We start from the raw sequence: 27,706 nt of genomic DNA on the forward strand, positions 1-27,706 counted from the left end.
AACTGATGGCCACTGCAAATATTGCAATATTTCAGTTTACTGTAAACTCACCTCCAGTCATTTGGAATGGGCTTCCTTAAAAAAAAAACAAACCAAAAAACAAACTAGTACTTGTTGTAAACCTAAGTGTAATCCTCTGCAGTAAGCATTGAGGAAATATATACATGCAAAATACTCAAATTTCCAGACATGCTATCAGAGTCATGCATTCAGAATCTTGCCACTTATTTAAAAAATATGGAATTAAAGCCTGGATACAAGCAATGCAGCATGTGCCACAAAAAATACCACTTGTGGCAGGAAAACTCATTAAGTAATAGGTACATTAATAGATCAGTGCATATAAATTCCTCACAGTTAAGCAATGAGGTATTCCCATATACTTGTGGATTATATGTCTGAAAGTGCTGAGAAAAAAACCAACATTGATTCTTGGGTTTGTATCATTTTAGAATTTAGCCTGATGGTATGGGTTTGTATCATTTTAGAATAGCTGTAATGGCATTTTGATACAATAGGTGTCCATATAAATAAATGAAAACACATTAAACTAGAGTTGATATCTTGCTTAAAAAAAAAATAAAAGAAAAATTGGTACAGCAAACAATTTCAGACGTACCTAGATCTGTTGAGCATGGCTAATAACTCCAGTGAATCTAGATTTATCAGCCTGTTTGTATAAATAAATCCAAGCCTCCTGAGTTCTACCCAACAAGCAGCAAAATGAGCTAAGGTTCCTTCCTGGGAAGTTTTGACATGAACACACTGGAATTATATTGTATCTTTCATCAGGTAATTTTTTTTTACCCATATTAAAAGGAAAAAAAAATACTACAGAGGATCATTATAAACACACAATACCCTTTCAATGTAAGCACAAATCAGCTATTCCAGACAGACTAGAAGCCTGTTGCCCTTGCATCAGACACAAATCCTAAATTTTTATCAATCCAAACTAAACATTTACAGGATGGTTACAATGCAACAGATGTATCAGTGCATTTAAATTAATTTAAACACTACCTAAACAGTTCCTCAGTCTTCAGCACTGACCCTTAGCTACGGCAACTGTGTATGCATATAGAATGCCTGTAAAGTTTACAGGATACATGGGTAATCATGTATCCTATCTGCCGTAAGGCTGGCAGAGACCTAAATATGCTTTTTGTTCAACCTCCCATTCAAAGGATGTTCAGACATGTAGTCAGACCAGGCTGCTCAAGGCTTTGACTCAGTTTGGCTTCGAGAACCTCTCAAGATCAGGGAAGGCACCACTTTACCAAGCTGTTCTGATCAACATAAGCTTTCTGTCCATCACTGGTTTTTAGCTCTTTTTGCCATGAACTCACGTGAAGTTCCTGGCTGTGCCTTCTTTCATCTGCCTCCCACTGGTGCCAGAGCGGCTACTGGATACCACTGTTTAGCTGTCCCACCACTCAGCTGAACAGTCCTAGAAACCACAGCCTCTCCTCAAAGGGCAAGGGCCCAGCCTCATTATCTCAATGATCTCTGCTGAATTCAGTCCTTATGGACACTGTGTCTCCCTTATGGTCACTGTGTCACACCAAGATCCAGAACCGGACATGTCAATGTGAGACCTAAGAAGTGCTGAACAGAGGTGGACAAATCTCCTACCAGAGCTCTGTCACACATCCCAGGGCAATGCCTGCCAGGGCCTATGGCTGCCCCACAGAACTGCTCCCCAGCCCATCCAGTAAGCTCTGGGTAAAGACAGGGCATTTTTCATTGCTGAAATTCCTGAGGTTCCCATAACCTGCCCTCTAGTCCACGCAGAAGGCAGCCCTGCCAGCAGGGCATCCTACCTTCGACACAGGAACAGGGTGGGAGATAGTGCTGAAAGCCTTGTTCAAGAGGAGGTAAATGACACATACCCGTCCACTTGACTGCAAATCCAACGGTTATGTATTAAAGACAACCACGTGGGTTCAGGCATAATTTTTCCTTGGTAAATCCATACCCATGTGTATTATTCCTAGTAAGAATCACTGAATCAGACAGTTCAAGAACACAGATTTCCAGAGCTCATCGAGTCAAATTCTCTCATCAAAACTAGACTGAATCTTCCTCTCTACCAAATCCCATGAAAAATCACAAAGATGGAAGTGGTGGAATCATCATCCCTGGAATTGTTCAAGAAATAAGTGGATGTGGCACTTTGGGCTATTGTTTAGCTGACATAGTGGTTTTCAGTTAAATGCTGGACTTGATCTTGAAAGTCTTTTCCAACCTCCACAATTGTATGATTGTGGGCTCCTTCCGCCTCAGGACATTCTATGATATATCATCAACCACACACATAAGAAACAATCCATCCCAGAAAAACCCACCACGCATATACACACAGACAAGCAAGATAAAGAAAGAAAAAAGGTACTGGAAAGGGACTTTGGCTTGTTTTCCCAACTTAGTCAATGTAAATGATAAGCACGTAAGTAGCCTTGAGTTTGACTTACTGCAAGAAGGCGACAAAGTTGCTCTATCACTGCCCCTCAACTGGAAAAGGGGTAAAAATAAGATTATGGGCTTATGACATAATGACAGGAAGATCACTCAGTAATTACTAATTACAGTAGTTATGGGGAGAACTGACTCAAGCCAAGGAAATTTATTTTTACCAATGAAATGTGAGTAGAATAGCAAGAAATTAAAAAAAAAAAAAATCTAGAAATATATTCCCCCACCTTTCCATTCCTTCTGGGGTCAACTTCACTCACTATCAGCTTCTCTACCTCTTCCCCCTGAATGGAGTAGGGGGTCAGGAAATGAGTCACAGTTTTCCCAGCTCCAGCATGGGATCCCAAACACAGTCTGCAGTTCTTCATGAACTGCTCCAGCATGGGTGCCTTCTACGGGGTACCGTTGTTCAGGAACAGACTGCTGAAGTGTGGGTCCTAAGTCTTACCAGAAAACCTATCTCAGTGTGGGCTCTGGGCTCCTGTCTCCATGATCCCTCTGGTCCTTTCAGGAGCCTGCTCCAGCACGGGCTTCTCTCCGTGGAGTCACAGACTCCTCTGGGCATCTAACCGGTGTAGCATGGGGTTCTCCAGTGGCTGCAGGTAGACACCTGCTTCACCATGGACTTCCATGGGCTGCAACACACACAGGTACTACTTTACCATTGTCTTCACCATGGACCGCAGAGCAATTTCTGCTCCACCACCTGGAGCATCTCCTCTCCACCTTTCTGCATCTTGGCGTCTGCAGGGCTGTTTCTCTCATGTTCTCACTTCTTTCCTTGGACTGCTATTGTGTAGCAGTTTTTCACCTTCTTAAAGTTGTCATCCCCAAGGTGCTTACCACCGTCACTGACGGGCTTGGCCCCGGCCAGCAGCCGGTCCATTTGGAGCCAGCTGGCATTGGCTCTGTCACACAAGAGGAAAGGTTCTAGCAGCTTCTCACAGAGGCCGCCCCTGCAACCCTTCTGCTACCACATCCTTGCCATGCAAATTCAATAACGCACCGTAGCGCTAAGAGGGACAAGCATTGCTAATTCAAGTGAATAAGAGAGAGAATGTCATGACATTAATATTTTCGGATCTGGTCCACTTCTCCAAAACAAATTCCGTCAATGTAATAGAAAATGATCGCAGGCAGCACTGAGACCACATTTCCCGTTCGTGACCTCAGAGCCTCTGGCTCCTCCTTAAGAACCCCCGATTTACACCTGTGTTCCTACCAAGCCAGGAGTGAGAACACCTGCACACACCCCCACCGCTTGCGCCGCAACATACGCAAAAGTCTCACAGCGACCAGCTTTAAACAAAAACGTCAAACAACCAACCCCTCCCCACACAGGGCAGCAGCGGCAGCTGTCATTACTTCGCTGCCGTCCTGACGCCGCGGATCGCTCCCGCCGCCCGCCCCGGAGCCCCTCACCTCGGCCAGGCCGGGCTGGCTCGGGCGCGCTGCCCCTCCGGCACCCGGAACCGGCCGCGCACAGCGCGCAGGCGCGGCGCCCGGCGCAGGCGCGGTGGCGGCGGTAGGGGCGGGGCCGCGTGACGGCGCCGCGGGGAGGGGCGGGGCACTCGGTAGCGGTGCTTTCACCGCGTGTGTTGGTCGGCTTCAAGATTACTGCGGAATCACTGTCGTCAGCCTCCAATGCTTTGGCAGGCAGTCATCAGCAGGCTGCAGGGACATCAGGAAGACCCTGTGAAGAATAAATTATGCTCTGGTTGCTGCATGTTACCACATAATCACAGGATCGATTAGGTTGGGAAACACCTCTAAGAATATCGAGGATGCAGCTCTCTCAAAAGCAGAAGAGTTTAAGCCCAGTTTTGATATATTTTGGTAACTGCTGTGCTACTAACTGGTAACCACACATGTGAGACAGAGGCTGTATTCTCAGTTAAGATTGTTAGTTTAATACAGAACAGTGCTTCTGTTCCCTCACATCAAAGCAACACACAACTTCTGCGAGGCATGTATAACATAAGATTGGCTCTCAGTGAAAATATCTTCCGAAAAATTCACAAATATTTTGAAAGGAATTTGTTTGAAAATGGTTAGGTTATTCTCTCAGGTTTGATTATTCTCTCTCAAGGTTGTCTTCTCTGAGTTGATTTGAGCTGAAAGTGGTGGGATGCTGACAAATAAGAAACAAAAGTAAATGTATACAAGTCTGTCTAGTATTTTTTCATTAAAAAAGATCAGGGATATATTGTTTTCAGTTTCACCAGCTAATGCTGTAGGTAGTTTATGGTATTCAAAGAGCTCTGCCACTGCCTGCATTGAATTGGTGCACTGCCACTTCCAAGAGGCACTAAAAGCCCAGGAGCGACTTACTGCATCCTCTTGAGCTGCCTACATACAATGTAAAGGGAAGATCAATCAGATCCCAGAGAATATGTGGACTGCTTGCTTTATCGGTGACATCTCTGCTGCAACTGTTTTCAAGCAGCACATACAAGTATTTGTGACATGGCTTTTTGGCTCAGTACACTGGCCAAGGTGTCTGCCTGCTGCTGAAGGATAGGATGAGGAAAAAGGACCTGTAGGAACTTTCACAAGGATGCATTTCAGTCCATCTCTAGGTGACCGTAGGTGATGACATGAATCCAAAGGCAGTGTTCAGTCTGCTCTGCGCATTTCATGCTTTCTGCTTCATCTAAGGATATCTCACTATTGACAGGTTGGTTTGTGGACATTTTGTGATTACTGGTCAGCTATGAAGGGCCATCATTCTACCCATGCAGAGCTTCCATGGACTTCAACGCAAATCCAGCGTGAAGGCAGAAATGAGAAAGAAGTCCCTGATTTGTATCCTCACAGGCTATTGAGATGAGTAAGAGTGGTATTTGCTTAACTCTTGCCAGGGAGAACTCAGCAGCTCACAAGATTAGGCTTGAAATACCATACTGAACTTCATCCTATAGGAGCTCAGAGATAAAACCTCCCTCTGTATTAGTGCAAGCAAGGCCCGTGGCATTTTTTGACTGCTTGTACAGCACTTGCTCTACTGAAGGGTAATGTAGAAAGTTTGAGGCATATTTCTGGCAAAGACTAATTGCTACCACCTTTGGACGTTTCAGCTTCCCATTGATTGTATCAAGTGGCAGAGACTCAAGAGACTGAAGAATTTTTGGCATATGTTCTCACTCTCAGGCTCATGGATTCTACAAAGCCCTTCAATTTATATGTGCATGAATGAAAATGAATAGCTAGTGGAGTGATAACACTGAAAGTAGGACCTCACCAGAGATGGGTTTTATATTATGTACAGCAAGATCTGATTTTATTAAATCAGTGTCAGCAGCTACAACATTAGAAAGAAGTCACCCCCTTATTCTGGATAAACTGTGACAAATTTATGTCCCACACAAGGCGGAAATACTTCTGAAACAGTACACAGCTCAACCCTTATTGCCACAATGGGCACAGGACTACAAGTGGATCCATCTAGTGCTGATAATTTAACTTTGAAAAGATGCAGTGGGGCCAAACATCACTAGTGTGAGCAGGTAATGAACACTTCAGGTAAACTGCAGGCAGATGTAACTGATGTTCCTTTGCACAATCCAGATCTAACTTTTTAGGTGGTTCATCTTCATACTCTCTGGACAACAATGAATGAGATACACTTTGAACAGCCAAGAGCGAATAATGGAAACTGAACCTCACTAGACTCCAAAATAACAAACTGCATTCTACTTTTACTTACATGATATAGCACATCAAAACCTAAGGAGGACTCAAGGAATAAAGTTAAAGATGTGATTTAGATTGTTTTATGTCTCCACTTTTTTTCGTTAAATGATCATTAGCTAATGTCACAAAACTTCAAGAAGACTGCTCAGGAGCAATTAAAAATAGATGAGTATTCCAATTCTTGTCATTGAGATTAACAAGATTATTCATTTGTTTATATTTACCCAGTGTATGTTTGCAAGTCATGATGTGACTTTAACAAGACCAGAGAAGGGATCATCCCCTTAAGTGATGAGGCTGCACCTTGAATCCTGTGTTCAGTTTTGGGCCCCTCCTTCACTGCAGAACAGACACTGTGCTGGAGCATGTATCCAGAGAATGGGAACAAAGCTGCTGGAGGGTGTGGAGGACAAAATACACAAGGAGCACTTGAGAGAGCTGGGGTTGCTTAGCCTGGAGACAGTGAGCCTGAAGGGAGAATGTATTGCTTTCTAGAACTCCCCTGAAAGACTCCTGGCATCCATTTTTGTAAGAATCATTGCAGCTTTTTACCCTAGTCTTTCAAGGATTTACTTGATGTGGGGATGCAAGGGCAGAGCACTGATGAAAGATGTGATGGGAAACCATTGCTCTTGCTCTGTGTGTGTGTGTAGACATATATATGTGTGTGTGTATGTGTGTGTGTATAGTATTTCTTTTACACACACACACACACACACACACACACACACACACACATATTTGTATGTATTTGCAGTTTGAAGCAGAAGAAACATATAGCTTGGGTCAGTTTAAAATATGCCATGTGAGGAACAGATAAACAGAGAATGGGTGAGGCAGCAGAGCATTGAAAGGTGGAAATTGCAGTAAATCAGGATAACATGCTTTTTGCATTTTTATCTTGGAGACTTAGGAAGTTTTTTTTGGGGATGGTAAATATATATAAAAATGTCTGGAATTGATGTCACATGGTGGTTAAAAGTATTCTGATAGAAAGTTCATTGTTCATTGAGGGGTGCCTACCATTAGGAGTAGTGTAAATGAGTGTAACCTGCTTACTACTGAAGTCTATTGAGTTCAGAGGACCACACAGAGCTTATACAGAAGGACGTCTGAATCCTGTATGGCAAGTCAGAATATACAGGCTGCAGATTCACTGATCCCTTCCAGGAGTTGGTAAAACATGTCCATCCATCTTAATTATGTTTTGTTCCCCTCTCTGACTTCATAAAAATTACTTCTAGCTTCCTCACTATGCTGTGATTACTGGCTGACTCCTATACGTTGAGCAATCATGCTTTACTACCTTCTCATATGTGAAAGTTGCTATTTCTGATTCATATGATTTCTGTTTAGATTTTTGAAATGTGGCTATCAAGCTCTTAAGGCCAGACTTCTGAAAATATGAATGTAATATATTCCTTAAACTTTGTAATGTTCTCTCAAATGCCACATCTGTCAAATAATTTCATGTTGATTGTTGAACTAGCTGTGTATTTCAGTTTCTCTGTTCTCCAATGCCCCTTTTGCTTACATGCTTTTTTCTATTTATCTTTTTTTTCTATATTTTTTCAGGGCCAAACTTTGTTCTCCCTGTCCTTATCTGCCTTCAACCTTCATGCCTTATCTGGTTTTTTCTGGATAAATAATTTAGTTAGTCTCTTTACTTCAATTTGCCATCCATAAAGTTGGGATAAAACTACTTTCTGAATCAGTGAGGGAATAATCACAAATTCATTAAAGATGAGGAAAGCCAAGACCCAGTGGCTATATGAGTACTTATCACTGATTTAAAAATGTGTTTTCCACCAGGAGTTTTTCACCAAAGTAATATTAAGCCTTTTCCAATTCTCACTCATTTTCTGGTGATACTCGGAATAAAGAAGATTTGGCTGCTTTATGGCTCTCGCAATAAAAGCGTGAGGATAGTGTAGTCTTGTACCTTTCTGATAGTCTTGTAATGAAGCTATATAGTAACATAAGTATTCTATGACCAAGATGTGGTGGTTATCTTATGCATAAATTCCTGAATTGAATAATGATGAACTTACGTAACTAATAGTGGTGTATTGGGTTTGCATGGCCAGGTTTTTGGTAGGGGAGACTACAGGGATTGCCCTTGTGAGAAGCTCCTGGGAGCCTCCTCCATGTTTGGCAGAGTCAAAGCCAGCCAGCTCCAAGATGCCACTGGCGAAGATAAGGCCAATTAGAAATAGTAGTAATGCTTCTGAGATAACAAAATTAAGAAGGAAAATAGAAGTTGTTGTGCAGATATAGTTGCAGCCAGAGAAGAGCCAAGTGAGAACATGTGAGAGCAGCAGCTCTGCAGACACCAAGGTCAGTGCAGAAGGTGGGACAGGAGGTGCTCCAGCTGCTGGAGCTGAGATTCCTCTGCACCCCATGGTGCAGACCATGGTGAAGCAGCTGCAGCCCATGGAGGATCACAGGGATGAAGAGATCCACCTGAAGCCTATGGAAGAGACCCAGTCCAGAGCAGGTGCATGGCTGAGATGAGGCTGTGATCCCGTGGGAAGCCTATGCTGGAGCAGGCTCCTGGCAGGGACCTGCAGACCTGGGGAGAGAGGAGCCCACACTGGCACAGATTTCCTGGTAGGACTTGTGATCCCATGGGGGCCCCACGCTGGAGCAGCCTGTCCTTGGAGGATTGCAGCCCATGGAAGAGTGAGTCACCTTGCAGCAGTTTGTGGAGGCCTGCTGCCCATGGGATGGACACACACTGGAGAATTTCATGGAGAACTCTCTCCTGTGGGAGGGACCCCATGCTGGAGCAGGGGAAGGAGTCCCCTTCCTCAGCAGTGGGAGAAACAACATGTGATGAACAGACCACAACTCCCATTCCTTCTTTCCATGGGCTGCTGGGAGGAAGGAGTGGGAATAAGGTGTTTTTAAGATCTTACTTCTTATTATCCTGCTCTGATTTTGTTAGTAATAAATTCAATTAGTATCTCTAATTGAAAGTCTGTTTCACCCTTGATGATATTTCATGAGTAGTCTCTCTCTATCTCTATCTCTATCTCTATCTCTATCTCTATCTCTATCTCTATCTCTATCTCTATCTCTATCTCAACATAACCGTCTGTTGTACTTTCTCTCCCCTGTCCAGCTGCATAGGAGAGTGAGAGAGAGAATTTGGTGGATGCCTGGCATCAGACAGGGTCAATCCATGACAGTGTTTTTGGTGTCATGACTTGGATTCAAATCGAGGTTGCTGCCACCACAAGAACCTGATGCAAAGGGAAGATGATAAGTCACATAATTGCTTTATACTTGATTGATTGCTAATGGAGTGATTTCCTGTCAGGCCAGAAACGGGACACTAATTTCAGTAAAGTTACTCCCTAACATCTCTCTTGCACATGGGATCAAACTAACCTGGCTATGGCTGGGGAAATCCAAAACAAGTTTTCTGAACTTAGTCATTACACAACTGTAAACAGAGTACAGAATTTGACCTTATTTCCTTGACTAACAGGAGCATTTGCACTAGAGGCACTGCTATTGTGAGGAAATAAACCCCTAAATACTTCCTTGTAGGTCTTTCAACAAGACTTTGCCACTCTCAGTGAGTTTCCTTATGTGTCCCTAGAGGCCCCTAAAATATTTTTTAACCTTTTATACTGTAATATTGTGCACAGCCAAGACCCCTTTCACATATATCTTTTGTTGTTACTACTACATCTCTCTGATGTGACCAGTGGTGAGTTATAAACTGTTTATATTGTTTTCTAAATCATGCAGCCCTTGCAGATCTTTTCTATTGGTGAAGGGGTTTTTATGTTTCCAACTGAAGTGCTTATTTTCTGTTTGATATGCGATTAGAAATTGACAAGCCAATAAAACCTCAAAACAGGCACATATTTAGCTCGGGCTGCTTGGCATTTGTTCATCCTATGTAGCTAACCAAAGAAAGCCAATCCAGACACAGTATTCTGCCATGAAGTCCAGGGAGCCAGAGTGGCATTACAAAGAAACTTAGATGTGTTTCTTTTTTCTATGTGTAAGATCAGCTGCAGGCTTATTTTAAGTTTTGGCTCTGGTTCAGGCCATTGTAATCAATATCTGTCCTGGATCAAGATTTGCTATGATATTTTTATTGTGTCTGCATAAGAACAGATCTTAATATAGAGAAATTCGGACTGATGATACATTTAAAAGGCCCTGTGAATTCATTTATAGCCAGTAATATTAGCTTTTTTCAGTTCATTACTTTTTTAGAAATATTTGAAAACAAGGCCTATTTAAGAGTCAGTCAGACTTGGGTCACAAAATTTGAACTTCAAATAGAAATTTAAAACAGCTGTGTTTGAAATATTGAGGACAGCTCAATATATCCAAATGAGCTGGGAAACAGTCTTCTTTTTGGGGCATAAGACATATCTGCCTTGTTTAAGAAAACAATACAGAAAGGCAGCAATTTCTTTCAGTCATGTGTGGAATCACCAACAGTACAGCTATGAAATGCAGTTCCTGTTAGGTCAGATGTAATGCTGCACTAACACATCTACACTCTATACACAGTATACTGAGCAGGAATGTTGACTCATGTTCTGTGTAAGTCAGGGATCTGGGGTCTATGCATCATGTGTCACAGCTTGGTGCAGGTATGACTGAAGACATCTGAACACAGGGACTGGTGCCTTTCAGGAAGCCTACAGTTGTATCAGTTATTTCAGCACACATAAAAAGTGCAAGCATTTTGAAGGAGTTGATTATGTGAATATTTAGGTTGTTAAACACCTCTGAGAACATAACTTAAATGTCTATTATTTTCTAGCAGCTGAGTAATTATTCCCTGAAAGCCTTGTTTAAGTAGTACTGGATAGCACTTGTAGAAAATTGCCTTCACCTTTATAACTCTCTGTAGTTCTTTAAGCCAGTGTCTTTGCACATTCATATGCACATGATTACATCCATCTGCTATAACAAGATCAAAGAATGTTTATTTTAACTGTTAATCCAAATGAAGTCAATAGTTACACCAGTTTGTCACTTAACAGCTCGAGATCATTGATTCTGCTCCTGTCAGCCAAAGACTATATTTGAAATTCTTGAAACTTTTAGATTTTTAGATCATAGCTGTAATTGCATCTCAACCCCTTGAGCTTGAATACAAATGCAGCGTTGAGGTTTTTTGTTGTTTAAAAATCAACATTGCTTCACAACTGACAAACAGTAAACAACTTCCTTTTCTTTTCCAAATTTGAGCCTGAATCAGCAGAAGTTTCTGAGTAATGATTACTCAACTGAGTGGTCTCAGTTAAGTAGCTAAAAAGACTTAGAATGGATGAAGTGAGGTAATAGAAGCGTTCCCACTGTGACACTGCTATGTATGTGTTATAGGAAAACAGCTTGTAATGATTCAGTCCCATTTTAAGTCAAGAGAATAAATAATTGTCCAAATACATAAGAAATAAGTCAGTATAGAAGGACTCCAGAGGATGACCAGCTCCATTACATCCAGTAGAATCCAAAACTAGGAGGTTTCGGATTTCTAGACTAGATGTTTTCTGTTCAGATGGGTCCTGACATCTGGAAGCACACCGCATTAAGCTCGGTGGTGGTCCAGTTTCTCTGCCCTTGCTCACATGCATAGTCCTTACTCAAGAACAAAGTTTTCAACTTGCCAGAATCAGCTTTGGTACGTTTAGGGACTCAGGCAGGAGATCTTATATTTCCTAGCTTTCCTAATGCAAGATCATTAGAAAATAAGTGATGTTTCAGATATTAGAAAATATCAGAATTTTTAAAACATGGATGTTCATATATCAATTTCAAGTCATGTTGTGACTTGTGGAATTGTTACAAATTGTATTCATCCTTTCAATTCTTAGTGATTTTATCAAATAGGGCTTAAAACATCTTTAAGAAAAGGAAGATGCAGCTCATTAGTCTCAAAGGAATTAGTAAATGGTGCTGAACTTTGGACATGTGCGCTCATTCCCGAAGTGAAAAAAAAGAGAAGATAGAAATCGTGGTCTTCTGGAGAGGTCAAATGAGGACATTAGCTCGGGGACTCGGCGCGCCATCTCTTGGTGACACCTGGAAGGCGCAGGAAGCGTGTTCCGTCTGTGCGCGGCGTGCTGCTCTGTGCGCCGCGTCCAGTCGCTGGGTTATCATTGCCATTGCAAGATTGTCATACATATCATTATCGAGCGGACTAAATGAGTTTTTAACGTGCCAAAAGTTACTACTGGCAATTTTTGACAATTTGATGGCTGTTGGATAATAGTAATCTCACGAACGTCAGCACAGCGATTTAGATAGACATACACAGTAAATCACTTCATCTCCTCAGCGGCATATTCCCATGTCAGGAATCCCCACGTTATCTCCCACAGTACGGAAGAGATACGGAAATGCTTGATGCAGTAACCGTGTTTTAGGAGACTCTCAGCCCGGGTACTGATGGCAACTTGCGCTACAAACGTGTTGGAGAATCTCGTTTGTTATTTCCTGCCTGCCGTCAGGTTTATTTCCTTTCCTGCTGCCATCATCACCTGCCATCCCCGTGCAAGCTGAGCATTCCTTTGCTGTCCTCCTCTCTTTGTTTTTTCCTGGGGGGTTCATCGGGGGCTTTTCGGAGACGTTTGTTGGCGGCGGTGGCACAGTTGTCGCCAGGGCCGGGCCCGGCCGCGCCACTCGGCGGCCAGCAGCGGGCCGGGGCGGAGCGCCGGCCGGGCCCGGCCTGTTACCTGGAGGGCGGTGGGGCGGGGCGGGGGCGGGGCCGCGCCGAGGAGCTCGCGCACCATTGGCTGTCGCGCCGCGTGGCGCCGCCCCCGGCACTTACTACTGTGTCCCTCTCTCGGTGCCAGTCGGGCGCGCGGTGCGCAATGCGCGGCGGGCGCTGCGCTGGCCGGCGGGGTTGGGGCGAGCGCCGGGGCTGCGGCGGGCGGGGAGCGGGAGCGCGGGGAGCCGCCAGCCGGAGCCGGCAGCCGCCGCCGCGGCCGGCCGGAGCAGCGAAACAGAGGATGCCTGCCGCTCGCTCGCCGCTGCTCTGCGCGCCCGCCATCTCCTCCACGTCCTCATGAATTAGGGCTGCGCGGTGGGGGTGGGGGGACGGCAGCGAGCGCCCCGGCGGAACCGGCGCCCCAGGCATGGCCGGCTCGGTGAGTGAGTAGTACGGGTCTCCTCCGGCCCTCCGCCCCGCGCTGCCCGGCGCCGCAGAGAAGGGGCTGGCGTGACCGGGAATTTCTCTTCGCATGCGGCTTTCCTCTCTCCCGCTGCTCCCGGCGGCGGCGCGGCGCGGCGCGCGCAACGCACTTGGAGCGTGGTCCTGCCGCCTCAACGCGGGCAGCGAGCGCGGAGACGCCGAGGGCAGAACGGAGCGCCCCTGACAGCGGGCCCCTGGTCGCCTCCCGCGCTCTCCCTGTGACACCGAGAGCTGCCCTACGCCCTCGCCTGTGGGGCCGTTTTTTGTTGTTGCAGCGGTGCCTCGCTGTTTAGCCAACTCTCCCCTCACCAAATCTTTTCTGCCGTGTTTATGGCACGGCTGTGTCCGTGTGTTCCCGTGCTGCCCGCATGGATCCGGTTCCCCCGCGGCCGCCAGCCCCATCTCCGCTCGTTGGGGCGCTCACCGGCCGCTCCCCGCCTCTTCCCCCGCAGTGTGCCGTCCAGGTGAAGCTGGAACTGGGACACCGAGCCAGGTTCAGGAAGAAACCCACCGTGGAAGGCTTCACCCACGACTGGATGGTGTTTGTCAGAGGGGCCTGAGCATAGCAACATTCAGCACTTTGTGGAGAAAGTCATCTTTCACCTGCACGAGAGCTTCCCCAGGCCGAAAAGAGGTAGTGGGGTCTCCCTGGGATGAGCGCTTGGAGGGGCCCGGAGCGGTCGCCGGCGGTGGGGTCTCTGCCGATCTCGGTGGAGAACAAACGCGGCCGCCAGTGCGGTGGTGGGCTGCCGGGGCTCTCTCCCGCCGCATGTAGGGCTGTCCGGGGTCGGGAGGGGCTCGTCTCTGCCTCTTCATGCACTTGCTGCCGCGGGGATGGACACTCGCTGTTGCCTGTGGTCACAGAGCTTGGTCCGGCGTAGGTCTGGGTCTCGACTACTTCTGGTCTCCCGGTGGTGGGTGGCACGGAATTAGCTTCTGTCCCAGCGTAGGTCCTCACTGGCGATTTTTGCCCACGTGCTACTTTTCTTCTGGGCTGGTGTTGTTTTCTCCCGATGTCCTGTATGACTGGAATAGGGATTCCTGTGTATTTGTTGCTATTCCGATTTTGGTACTTGTGTTTGGATTCCTTCAACTCCTTCCTGCTTGTGCTCCTGGGCTTCATCTTTTTTGTGAGTGCATAAGATGTCTCAGAAGGTATGTGTGGTGCATTTGTACCCATACAAGTTTGGCTGGAGATGTGTAAGAAGCATTTTGTTTTCAGATCTGTTTCCTGAGTTTTGCTCATCTTGATTATTGTAGTGGGATTGGTTGAGGTAACAGTACCAGTAAGTGAGCAGGTTTATTTATCTATACAGACACAATGGTTAGGAGTAATCTTTCATTTGAACTGCAATCTTTATTGGCATCTAGTGCTTCTCCAGTTCCTTAGAGTAACGTCATCATAAATCCTGTCTGCTTGGAGCTAGGGGAGGATAAATTGAATGTACATGGAGCAAACGAGAGGAAAATTTTGAGTGTTGGGATAAATAAAGCTTTGCTTTGTGGTAGGGTAAAAACATACATTGATTTAATATTTCTCTGTTGGGAGATGCCAAGCTGTGATTTTTTTTTTTTATTTTAATAGCAGTGACTGTGTTTTCTCTAGAATCCTTTCCTTCCCTTAAGTGTCAGAGTGTAAGGATTACAGTATTTCAGCTCCAGAATTTATCTTCTGAAGTACAGGCAATTAATTCCCTTTTATTTTCATACCATCAGTGTATTTTTTGGATCTATTTAAATCTGCGCAGTACTATACAAACAGTTTTGAGTGAATTGTATTAAATACCTGCAGTATTACTGTTGAATTAAATTGCCCAGCTTGTCGTGGTGAGTCTTCCTCTTGCTTTCTTCTATTTCTTGTGCAAAAAAACATGACTTTAAGTCAATCCGAATAGTTTGACAGAAAAATTCCTGAGAACAGGTATAAGTAGCTTGAATACCTGAGATAGGATTATCATATTCATTCAATTATATTATGTATTGTAAAAATCATGGTAGAAAGTGTACTTAATACTTGAAACCTGGTCTGCAACGGGGTTTTTGGTGGTCCTCTCTTGTTTTTATTATTTCTGCTATATTTATTTAGTTGCTGTCTGGCCTCTGGGAATTCTGCTGCCCCAATTTGGTTGCTAGGTGTGATGTGGAGCTTGCTAATAAGAATATAGTTCAGGACTTTCCCAAGTGAGGGATGCATCATTTGCTACTTGCTTTGTGTCTCCAGCTGCTGAGTTTAGTTGTACAGTCATTTAAGTATTTGCTTTCACGTGTTTATTTTGGGGTTTTGTTTGTATGCATCATTTTCATGAAGTGGTAACTGCTGGGAAGGGTGTCCTCTTATATAGCCTGGGAGGGGACTTGTACAGTGCTTGTACCTGCCTTGGGTTGTAGGAGAACTGTACAGCCACTCTCATTCAGCAGATTATAACTTGGATGGCAGGCACTCCATTCACTTCTAGGCATTGCTAAGCCTTCTGAAACTACTGATGCTGAAGAAATTTCATGTCCTTGAAATTATATAGGGGGAATTCATGTATGAATTACCTAGAATGTTTCTGCTGTTGTAAAGTGTTTAAAAGGTGGGTGGGAATATGTGCCTTGTAAATGGGAGCAGTTTGTCTTTCTAATTTACAAGTAGTGTTAAAAATTTTGACTGAACTATCCTAAGGTGTTTTTTGGTCTCTGTAAATCAGTGCTAACAGTTTGGTTTGATATGTCAAGTGTTGCATATTTAATAGGAATGATTTGTATTTTGAAGTGTTAGTCAAACTACCTGTTTTCCATCAGGTAGTCTGACGTTTTGTCTGCAGTTATATACTTTATTATTTTAGCATAGGATAACTTACCACTTGGAGATACTTGATAATTTCACAAACTTTTCCTGAGCCATGGATTTAGCATGCTGAAATTAGGTGCAAGTACTAGTATACCGGCTGGCCGTAATAACGTCTAGTTGTCTGATAAATGTTTATCTCTGCATTCATGATCGGAGTGGTGGCTCTACAGTGTGTGCCTGTTAGGAAAAAAACCCAGTTCATTAAAAGCTTGTGGGTCAGTTTGAAAATAATAAATCAATAAGCTAAGGTTGGTGTTATTAACTCATAAAGTATTTCTGTTGCTAGATCACTTTTTATTAGGGACACAGTAATTCCAGCTACCAGGGGAGGCAAGGGAAATAAATTATTGCCAGGTCATTTGCTTTGCAAATTTATGAGACTAGCTGGGTAAACTGGCAGTTTGCCAGCTACAACTATGGCTTTGCTTATCTGTTTCTGCTACAAATTTTGGAAGTACTGGATGTTGGCAGTGAATTTGCAAAGGTGTGTCCAAGTGTTTGTTCTGCTAATAGCTGCTACAGAGCAAGCAGGGTCCTGTATCCCAAAGTTGCATTAGTTTTAAGGTGGCAACATTACTGGAGTGGTGTTCAGTCACTGGAGTGCAGAGCAGGTTGTTTTGTGTGTTGGCAGGATGGATGGATTATAGTGACTAACAGAGGATGAACTGTAGATAAGCTTGGATGACCTAATAAAAATTGTTTTCATCATCTTTCCGTCTATCTCACATTAAAATCCTGAGCTTGACGGTGGTTTTATGGCTTTGTTTGCCTTATGATTACTAAGTGTCTAAGTTTATCCTTGCATGGAGGAACATACAGGAGTGTGCAGTGATTTGTCCTTTTCATCCCATTCAGTGGCCTGTGCATGCTGTCTGATTTCCATGAGTAGTTTCATGGGGGCGTGGCAACAGGACTGCTAGTCATATTAAGCAGAGTTATGCCCAGACTCAATTTTGAGTAATATTTGCACAGAAGCTCACTAGGGTGGTCATGGAATCAACAAATGCTGCTGTTTGCAGATCTTGTCTGCTGATGTAAATTGGTTGAGAGAAGATATGGAGAATTTTTAAGATTCTACCTTTATTTCAAAGCATGTGCTGCTTATTCATCATTTGTTCGAAGAAAATAGTCCTGTGTGTAGAAGTGTTTTAAAATATGTCTGTGAAACAAGGTGTGTCACCTGATCGTGGTTAATTTTGATCCACTGTTGTAATGCCTCTAAAAGAGGAGCTGTTGTTCTTGCATTATAATATATCTCACTAATTGTATGGATGCTAGGCAATGTAGAAATATTTTCTTCTTCTTGCTCAACAAATACTGATGCTCTTCTACTATTGCCTGATTTATTCTTTCTGTTACGGTATTTCAGTTGGATAAGAAAACCTATCTTTTGTGTTTTGAGGACTCATAAGCACACCTCAAAAATGGCATTGGAGCTAGTGTGTTCTGAGTGGTTAAATTTCTGTTAATCAGTGGCACTTTAGACAAACTAAATTTTTCCTAAAAAAAAAGGGTGGGCAGTATTTCTGTGCTATTACCTTAGTCAATGTGGAAATGTTAGTTTGGTCAACTGGAGTGTTGACTTTAAAAGTGGGAGATGTTGCTTACTTTGTGGATCTGAGAGCAAAGCTGCTTAGTGCATCTCTTAGATCAGTAAGTTTTACAATGATACAGCAAAGTGGTGGAAGTAAAGCTGCTTGTTACTAGCACAGGAAGGACCAACTGGTGGTGTCTTCTAGAAAGTTTACATTTCCAGCATTGGTTGTTTTCATTAAGGTCTGTTAGTACAGAATGAGATTTCAGTGAATCATAACTGTTTGAAATATATTTAGTTATTGTAAATATACCTTTTGCTATTCTTGCTTAATTTTTTACCTTTTCATGATTTTTAACTGTAAAAAAAATATCTTTCTGACTCCATTTAAAATCAATGAGAGTCTTAGCTCTATTAAATTTAGTGAACTGAGTGGTGTGAGATAGAGCCCCATAAGCAGATTCTTCTCACATGATTGAAGGTTTCCTTTCATACCGCCTAATACAGGCAGACCATCAAGATTACTAAACAATTTTTATGCTGTGTATTTTATTAGAGTATTTACCTACACTTGTAAGAACTTAGATCAGTTTTGGCTCTGTTTTTTTTTTTTTTTTTTTTTTTTTTTTTTTTTTTGTTGTTGTTGTTGTTGTTGTTGTTTTGTTGTTGTTGTTTTTCTTTTGCTTTTTTCTCCCCTCTTTATGTGCCTAACCATCTAAGTATGATAGGCATATAGGAATTTTTTTCCCATCAATCTAACAGATACAGATTTGATCATGGATTTTTTAGGGCAGTTGTTGCTCTTAGTTGCAAAATGGTCACATGAAATGACTGATCTCTAGTGAGGAACAGGAAACTCTTGAGACTTAATTTTGCTACTACTGAAGGTGAAGGGCTTTGAGAGTATGCATGTAGTTTTGGTGCACTTTCTAATTTAGACAGATGAAAATCAAAAGGGCATTTCACAGACTTAAAAGAAAGTGTAAAAAATTTCAATATAGGGAAGCTATAATGTTTTGTATTTGCATGAGTGACATCAGTAAATAATTGGTGGGTTTGGATTTTAAGATACTGTGCGTGCAGGAAACCTGGTTTCTAATAAATAATTTCCCCTTGTCGATATGACTCAAAAAACAATCACATTCTAAGCCAATACTTAGGCTTTATTTAGAAGTAAACAGTGTAAAAAACTGAGAAATAATAGGGCTGCTGCATCCTCCAGTGTCAAAAACTTTTCTAGTCTATTTGAACAGGTTTTTATGTGGTTTAATTGTGTGATTTATGTGTTCAATGCATGCTTATTTAAATTTTTCTGCATGGGAGGGATGCTACTTCTACCTATGTTTCTTCTCCCTGTAAGCATGTTTCTGCAAGGGTAAATGGCTGTCAGAAACTGCCAATCAATTCTGACTCTCTTAAGTTATAAATGATGAACCTTGGTTATTTCACGTAGGGTAAAATTTGTATAGGGTTTAGTTGCTGAAACAATCTTTTCTTTAGTTTAAGAAGCTCTAGTTACTTCTTACTAAAGCTACAATATTAATATTGCTGATTGTAACTCTTCTAGATTTTAGGTAGCAGGAAGTGTAGTTTCAGGGCTGTCGTACAAAAGGTTTTTGGATAGGTATAGAAACCTATATAGAAACCTTGCTTAAACTAGAGAAAAACAGATTTTTCCATGTAAGATCAAATCTATCACTTTTTTACTAAAATGAGGGAGAAGATATGTCAGTAGTAAAATGAGTTACTTAAATTTATTTAAGAAAATGTAAACAACTGTGTTGTTCAGATTATTGTGACTATTTACATCTATACAGATTTTATCCTTAGAAAAATAAACGTGTCAGAAATGTTTAAACTGTATATTATTTACAATTACCAGTTAGGCAACGTGAACTGGAGGCATGGTTATGTCTGTTAAGATTTAGTAAATTGTAAAATGTTGGACATAGATTTGTTACTGGTTTTTGTGGTACTGTTTAAGTATGAAGGCTATTCTTTTAACAATGTTTGTGCAGTTATGGTTAGGATTGATTTTTTTTGTGTGTGTTGAGTTGTGGTTTTGGGGCTGTTTATAGTTTTTTGTTCAGGTTTTAGGGAGAAATATTGAAGAGGATTAATCTGTTCTTTGTTCTGGTAGAATCTGTAAAAAAAGACAACTTGATACACTCAGGTGGTAACCGGAATGTAAGGTTTGTTGATGATGCCTGCAATAGCTGGGGAAAACACAATTGTTTTATAAGTGTTTAATCCAGAATGAAGTCTGTAGGCTGCTGAAGTTTGACTACATGAATTTTTAGAGATTCTTGTGACTAATACCTCCACTTTTAAACCAGCAGAATTTAGTTCATAGGTGACCATCTTCTTTCTTCCCTTCCTGGCAGTGGTTGATAGACATACATGAAAACAAAGGAACAGTCAAATTCTGACACTTGTAGATGTTTGCATGAAAATTCTGTTTTCTCAAATTGTCATAAAACACTTAGCTTGTAATTCAAGATGTTGTTTGCTTTTTGTGTGATTTTTGCCTTTCTGATATGCCTTTTAGTATATAAAGGTCTGGAGGAACAGACTGCTGTATAAAATATACGTGCTTACTTAAATATCCAAGCAAGAATTGATTTTAAAATTACATCTATTAATGTATGTCATCAGAGATCTTATCAGTATCTTTGGCTTAGTTCTCTCTGTTGTTTGCCAGGTGTGGGCTGTATCACACTGTTAATCCCGTGTCAAACCCCTGCTCTGACTCTGGCTTTCTAGAGGAGTACAGGTTTGTTTCTTTGAGCTCCCTGCATTAGCCCAATAGGTCTGTATGTGTTTCACTGTGAACGGTAGGATGTATGTATTTTTCTATGGTATCCTGGTCATAAAGGTAAGTACCAGCATAGGTGTTTCTATTTTCAAATTATTATGATGACAAAGTGAATTATTACACATAACAAAGCGAAACAAGAGCAGAACTGAATGAGCAGTGTGAGGTGGAATGATTTTGCTGATGACTCCTATGATACATTGTGGTATCATAGACTTTGTGATATTTAGACTTTTCAATAAGTCTAAATTTACTATTTGTAACTGCTGTTCTAAAGCTTGTGCAGAAGAATTCATTCCAGTTTAGTGAGACACTTACTGTTCTGCACTTTCTAGATAGAAGTAATGTGAACATAGTGTATATCTTGAAATAGGGATTGACAGAAGAGGTGTAGGCTTGTGGGGGAAATCAATACTAACCCCCAACAACTATGTATACTTAGAGGGAGACTATATTTTACCTTCTGTGTGCAAGGGCAATTTATCCAGGAAGGAAAAATGTGGAGATTCAGTGTAAACAGAACTACTTGACTTTGTGGGCATGTGGCCAGCAGTCATGTTGTTTTCCATTGTCTGTGTGGAGTAATGGTAGGTCAAAAATGTTTGCTGTTACTCGAAGCAGCCTTTCTTATAATGAGTTTTTCTTGAGAAATTTTGATTGATTGATATTAAATGGGTAAGTGGATTTTTAATTCCTCTTGTTAATCTGTGTCAGGCTGTATAATAATAAAAATATGCACATTTTGTTTTACATGATGTAAATTCCAAGTGAGTGTTTTTGTTGAAGAACTTGGTAAAAATAATGTACATAATGGGGGTTTGTGTCATCACAGCACTGCCATCATGTTTACTGAAAAGAAGGAGAGGGTGGATTAAACTCGAAGTCTTGTGCGCTCTCTAAACATGGAGATGCACAGATCTGGTGTAATATTCCAGGGCAGGTATTTTTAGCTAGGAAGATGCCAGGTGATTTTTATTTTTGTGGCATTGGGTTGTTGTGGGTTTTTTTATTTGTTTGGTTTTGTTTGCTTGGTTTGTTTTGTGTTTTTTTACTTGTTGGGTGTTTTTTTCTTTTCTTTTGGTTTTGTTAGTTTTCTTCTTTTTGCCCACCCTTCTTACAACATACTGTAATTCTGGATTACTTGGTGTAATTCTGGAATTCTTGGTGTCTTAAAAGGACTTATTATGGCTACAAGGGAAAGCGAAACTATGTGAAAGACTGAAGTATATTAAAATTGTAAAGTCTCCAACCTGTTTCTGTGAAAAGGTTTTAATAAATATTGCTTTGAAATAGTTCAAACTTTGAAACAAGTGTTTCTTTAAGTATCACTAAACATAAAAAGCTTAAAAGCTTTTACATTTGAAATTGTCATGCACCATTGCAATATTTTTTTGAGGTGGTGTTGTTTTGTCTCTGTGGCATAAGCTTTTGCTAGGGGAAAGAAATTGAAATTAACAAGCGGAATAGTAACATTAGTTCTTCTTAGCCAGATCCAATGCCAGGTGCTTTGCACTCAGTATCCAATTGCTACCTTTCACTAGAGGAATGCTTAGTGAGTGAAGGTGCTGTGGAGAATCTGTGTCCTGTGCAGAGTGTGTGCTCACCCCATCTGTGTCTTGCAGGGCTTGGGAGTTTTGTTTTGCTGAGCACAGGCCCAGCAGACACTGCATTCCAGAGCCTGGCTGCTGTGCAGCACGGGCAGCATGCAAGGGAGTGATCCAGTGGACGGGTTGACACAGCTGGCTATCTACTGCCAGTGGATAACTCTGCATAGGGTCCACTCTGGAGTTTTTAAGAATGGGAAGGAAGGTTGTGGAATGGTTTGGTAGTGTTTGAAGACTGAATGTGGAAAGTATTTATGTTGCTTGCTCGCTAAATTTAGTAGCTGACAAGAGGAAGGAAGTGCAGTTGAACTAGTTTTGGGAAAGGTCAGTTAACTATATAAAAAAGTTCTCAACAGGTAAATTTCAGATATCTAAACCACAGTGAGCTAGGCATTGGCATGACGTACAGCAAGGATTCAAGAGAGGATAAGAAAAATACTTAGAAAGCATATATATTTTTTTGACAGTTAAATAACCCCAGAAGGTGTGTTTCATCTTTGTTTGATGTACAGGAATTGGAAGATAGTCTTCCTGTAAATTCCTCTGTAATATGTGAAGGTTCCTAATCTGTTTTGTTGTTGCTACTGTCAAGGTTACATCTCTTAGAGCCGCAAAGGTCTGCTCCTGTCTGTGATGAAATTCCTGCTGTGAAGACTGAATCTTTTTGGCACTCAAGTTATTTCCTTGCCTGGCTGTCAGTAATGTGTCTGAGGTGTTTTTGAGTGTGTAGCTTCTGTGAGTATTGTAGATGATTTCATTTGTACCTAGTAAATATTCTAAAACGAAAGGTCCCAATGGAAATATGGTGATGTTTTTTTTGGCCCCTTTCAGTTGTGCCATGTTTTAGCCTGTTTCTGCAGAATTTGCTGTGATGTCTTTTGAGCAAAAAGTGTTCTACCCATAACCTATAGTTGGCAATATGGTGATGCAGTTGCATTATCCTTACTATTTGAAGAATAGAGATATTTCAGGAAGAAATATTCTCAGAGTATAATTTTTCTTTTTTGAGATTTGTCTGAATGTAAGACTCTTTTTCTTAAGAAAAAGACAACCACAACACGTAACAATATTCTCTGTCCTGTTGTCTTAAACTCCTCTCTGTGCAAGTCGAGGGAGTTGATAACCGTCCAACCAGGCTCTGTAATTACCTAGTATCCTTTCTTGTAAAAATGTCTTTTTCTTTTCTCTGTATTATTCTTCCCTAGGTGATTCTTTTAATAAAAGATTACAGGTGACTTAAAAATGCCGTAAGGTATTTGCATATAAATTACTGTGAAGCAACTCCATCCAAGCTCTTTAGCTTGAAGTGCCTTTGGCAGTCATGTGCAAATACACAAATACCAGCCTTAGAACCTAAATCAAATAAGGCAGCCAGCATCAGTAAAATACTTTTTTGCTTCTGCAGGCATTGCTGTCCCAAGTAGCACTGCCCTTCTAGTGAATATTGCCTGGAAACAAAACAGAAACAAATTTGTTTCTATGAAGCAGACCTACTTTAAGTTGCTTCCTTGAATTTGTGATATAATAAAGGCAGAGTTAAACAATTGCAGCAGACCTTGAAGGTGTCAAAACAAAAGTTTAGTTGTATTAGATTACTGATCATGGACTGCAGGGATATTTCCTTATATGTCTGTCTTAATGCCTGAACTGAATTTACGTTAGTTGAAATACTAATAAGCTACTTGAAGATAGAAACTTTAAGCATACAGTCAAAAGTAGCTGTTGTGTTTCAATATGGGATATTTAAATTGTGGGTTTGGGTTAGTTGTTTGTTTTTGTGGGCTTTTTTTCAGTTTGTGTTTAGGAATAGTTTAGATCTGGGAAGTTACCAGTATGTGTATTCTAGACAATGAAAAATTTTACATTTTTGTCTAAGTTCCTTCCTTTGAAGTCTGTCCTTAGATCTAGATAGCAATGTTTTCTTGATTAAAATCTAAATTAACGTCTGTTTTTTTAAATCATTTAAATAAGCATTTGATATGCAATGTATCTTTTTAAAGGTAAATGTTTCCATATATTGTAATTTTATAGAGGTTGTTTTAACTTTACCAGTAAGTGATTTTGGAACCTAGTGCAGTGATTAGATCAGTTTACTTGCCTTGAAACTTCAGTCACTTAATCTAAACTCAGAAAATTTCTGGAACATTCTTTTACTGAACAGTTTTATACAAAAATAAAGGAAACAGGCATTTGTATCTTTGCATGAAAAACACCAAAAGAAATTCATGGTAAGACTGGCATGGAACGTTGGGCACTGAAGATAAAGCTTCTTCTTCCTGCTCTCTGGAGAGGGTTTTCTTTCATTTATTTTTATGCAGTTTTGTTCTATACATTATTATGAAATAGCTGCTGTCTAAACCACTTCTATAACTGTTTTCACAAACCAGTGGGGCCCCAGTGATTTAACTGCGGATTAGGGATACACTAAGTTCAAAATGCCTCCAGCAATGGCCAGGTATGGGATTGAAAGGGTTTTCGTTCCTGGAGTTAAGAAGAATGGACTTCATAAAAATTAGGAGAAATTCTAAATGATCATGAGAAGCATTTTTTTTTTTTTCCAAAAATGCCAGAAAATAATGGGCAGTGGAAAGTCTGCACCAATCAGGAAAGGCCAAATATTAAAGGTTGCTCTCCCTTTTTTGGTCTTCACTTAATTGTTCAAACAATTTGTTAGATCGCCAAGTTGGTACTTATTTTTAAGAGGATGGATTTAGAATTAAATTGTCATTTCTGTTGGTTTTTGGTTTTGGTGTTTTTGGTGATTCTGGATGTTGCTAATTTTCTGCAGCACCTCTAGGACTGAATTCAGTCTTTGAGGGGAAAAATGTGACATAGTTGCATGTGCCTCATTTATACAAATTATGCATCTACTCATTTTTAAAGCTTTAGAATAGAGAGTCCATAATTCTGATTTGATATTGACTCTGTGTATTTACATTCCTACTGTCTGTCTGTGCACAGTAGGAACTACTGACAAAAATTTTTTAGCCTTCAGCCAAAAACCAGCAGACACTTAAATAGCAGGGAGTTTAAAGATGTTTTGAATTTTTTTTGTGTCTACAGCAGTGGGAGTTATGTTACTCAGGTAGTATTTTCTTTGGCCAATATGAAAGTTTCTCTCATGTGTAGAAATACAATGATCAATCTTTAATTTGTTCAGTTGAATCTCTTAGAAATTCTATGTTAATAGGCAAAATGTTGCTGGAATTATTTAAATGGGTTATAGTGTTGTCCCTTAGCCCTTCTCAGATTTTTCATGGTTATCAAAAATCATGTTGGTACAGAAAGAACCAGTTTCCTCATCTTAATTGACAGGGAGGACCTTCCATATTAATAATAATAACAATAAAAATGTAAAAAATCTATATAAATTCTCAGGTTCCTGTCGTTGAATCACTGTGTATTTGTAAATTGATGCTGGCAATATTAGTACCTTAAAGGGAAGGATCATAGCTCTGCTTCCTATGCAGACTTAGGCAGTTTCTGCGTTTCCCTTTACACACATCATGGTTATTTGTCACCGTTTCTTTGCTTCCACACAAGAAGGGGTGAGAGCTGAATGCTTGAGCAGGAAAATGTGCTTCCCAACTTGCAGAAAATGCTGAGGGAATCAGGTGTCATGTGCCTTTATGCCCCCTTTCTCAAGGTGTCTGTATCTTTGCCTTCTGTGAAGCAGTGTTGATTTAAACCATTGCTGTCTCTTATCCGTGTTCTAAGTTGCTTTCAAACATAATCATCCCAGTGCCAACGTTTTGGTGTGTTCATGTTTCAGCATGTGGGAATTGATATGCCTTATTTTCCTTCTGTACCTTCTGGAAACTAGATTTTTAGCGCTGCCCTAAGATGGCTTTGAAGCTGTACAGACAAGCTGGAATATCAAAGAGCTACAGGAATTCAGCCATAATTGTTTTATGGCTTGCCAGAAATCAGCCCTATTGTATAGGTAGCATAGAAAATAGCTGTGATTTGACAATTTGGTGCGATTTATATCCACCATAAAAATAATAAAAAAAGTTAAAGGGGTATTTTGGAAGCAGGAACTAAGCTGTAAATGCTAATGCTTCTCCATTTTCTCAAAGGAACAAAAGGAAACAGGGTTTAGAAGGCTTTCTATTGAAGAAAAGTTGAAAAGGAATTTGTCTACTTTGAGGTATTTAATACTTGCACTGTGAAATTGTGCTTTTTTTTCATTTAGTACATTTAGGTCATGCTATCCAAAATCTACATATTAATATGAACTTAATTACTAGTAAGTCAGAAGGAGAATTCTTGCAAACTTTTGCAGTGGTATGAGTAAGTAGTCCAAGTGACCTCACTTATGGAAGATTTGGATTAGTTATTTTCTTTTGTGAATGTAAGCTTGATGCCCTTGCTGTCTTCTGGAAGTCTTGCTCCAAATTACTTTCCATTTGTGGAAAGTACTTTCCAATTTATTTTCCATTTGAAAAGGTAAGTGTGCCAACCAGAAATTGTATTTTGATACCTTCTTGGTTGCTTGAGAAAACCCTCTGGAAGTGTTGGTACTACTTACTTGGAAACCAGGAGTTAGGAAGCACTGGATGCCCGCTTGGCACATTAAACATGTGAATATATTGTAAGGTTAACCCAGAGCCCAGTGTAGGGGAGTGATGTAAGGAAGAAGTGTTCTCTAGGTTACCATTCAGTGGCTTGTGGTAAGGGCGTGTGCTGGAAGATAATTTCTTAAAAAACTGTAGCATCTAAAGAGATGTGACTTGGCATTAGGAGAACCTAATTGCCATGATTTGGAGACCTGTTGCTGTGTCTATGCATGTCTGAAGAGATGTGGAACTGCAGGTCACTTGGTAAAGTAACAAAACCAGTTGGTAGCAGATCAAAATTCCAGTACTTGACTATTACCAGGGCATCAAGGCAATAGTGTTGGAACCACTGTTCAGCATTCAGTTGGCAGCAATCTATACTCTCTAAATACAGCAGACTATGAAAGGAAAAATGATCCAACGTAAAAATGAGTGTTGAAACCCAAAAAAAGCAATGACCCAGTACCATGTGCTGAACATAGCAGAGGCTAACAGTTCAGTACCAGTACACATCCTTTTGCTCATCTGTGTAGGCCTGCAGGTATCCAAGCTGTTTTAATAGATTAGGCACACCTGGTTTCTTTGATCTTTTTCTGGTTCTAGAAAGCTGCTGATTTCTTTTGGAATGTTAATATTGTTCAAGAAGCAATGAAGCTTCTGTTGCTTTTGGACTTAACTTGATACATGAGCAAGGTTTGTCACTTCTAGTGCTGGCCTGTCCTATCAAATCTCAATATTCCTGTTAGGTCTTACTCTGAAAATCTTTAAAGAGATTTTTATCTCTAGAATTAATACCATTCATCTTGCTCCCACTGCCACTTCTGTCACTAGAAAGACTATTTTGCCTTTGTCTTGTGGTATCTGGAGGGACTGGACATTTTAATGAGGGATTTGTTTTAAATTTGCTACTTCTGAATCTCTTGATTTAAAGCTGTTAGTTCTGAATGGCTTTTAGCCTTTCTGGTTATACTCAGCTGGTTTCCAGCTTGGCATTCATGTGTTGAAGCTGGAGAGAAACACTT

At 41.1% G+C, this 27,706-nt stretch overlaps 1 protein-coding gene across 1 annotated transcript in view; it reads left to right on the forward strand.

Moving 5' to 3' along the window:
• Nucleotides 1-13,132: 13,132 nt before the first annotated feature.
• The window catches only part of MLLT3 (MLLT3 super elongation complex subunit), a 130,774-nt gene continuing 116,200 nt past the window's right edge, over nucleotides 13,133-27,706 (forward strand). The window contains 3 exon segments of the mRNA XM_066339997.1: nucleotides 13,133-13,295; nucleotides 13,792-13,890; nucleotides 13,892-13,973. Of these exon segments, the coding sequence (XP_066196094.1) occupies nucleotides 13,284-13,295; nucleotides 13,792-13,890; nucleotides 13,892-13,973 (193 nt within the window). The 5' untranslated portion in view covers nucleotides 13,133-13,283.

The sequence above is a fragment of the Sylvia atricapilla genome, chromosome Z, assembly GCF_009819655.1.
Source record: "Sylvia atricapilla isolate bSylAtr1 chromosome Z, bSylAtr1.pri, whole genome shotgun sequence".
Taxonomy (NCBI): Eukaryota; Metazoa; Chordata; class Aves; order Passeriformes; family Sylviidae; genus Sylvia; species Sylvia atricapilla.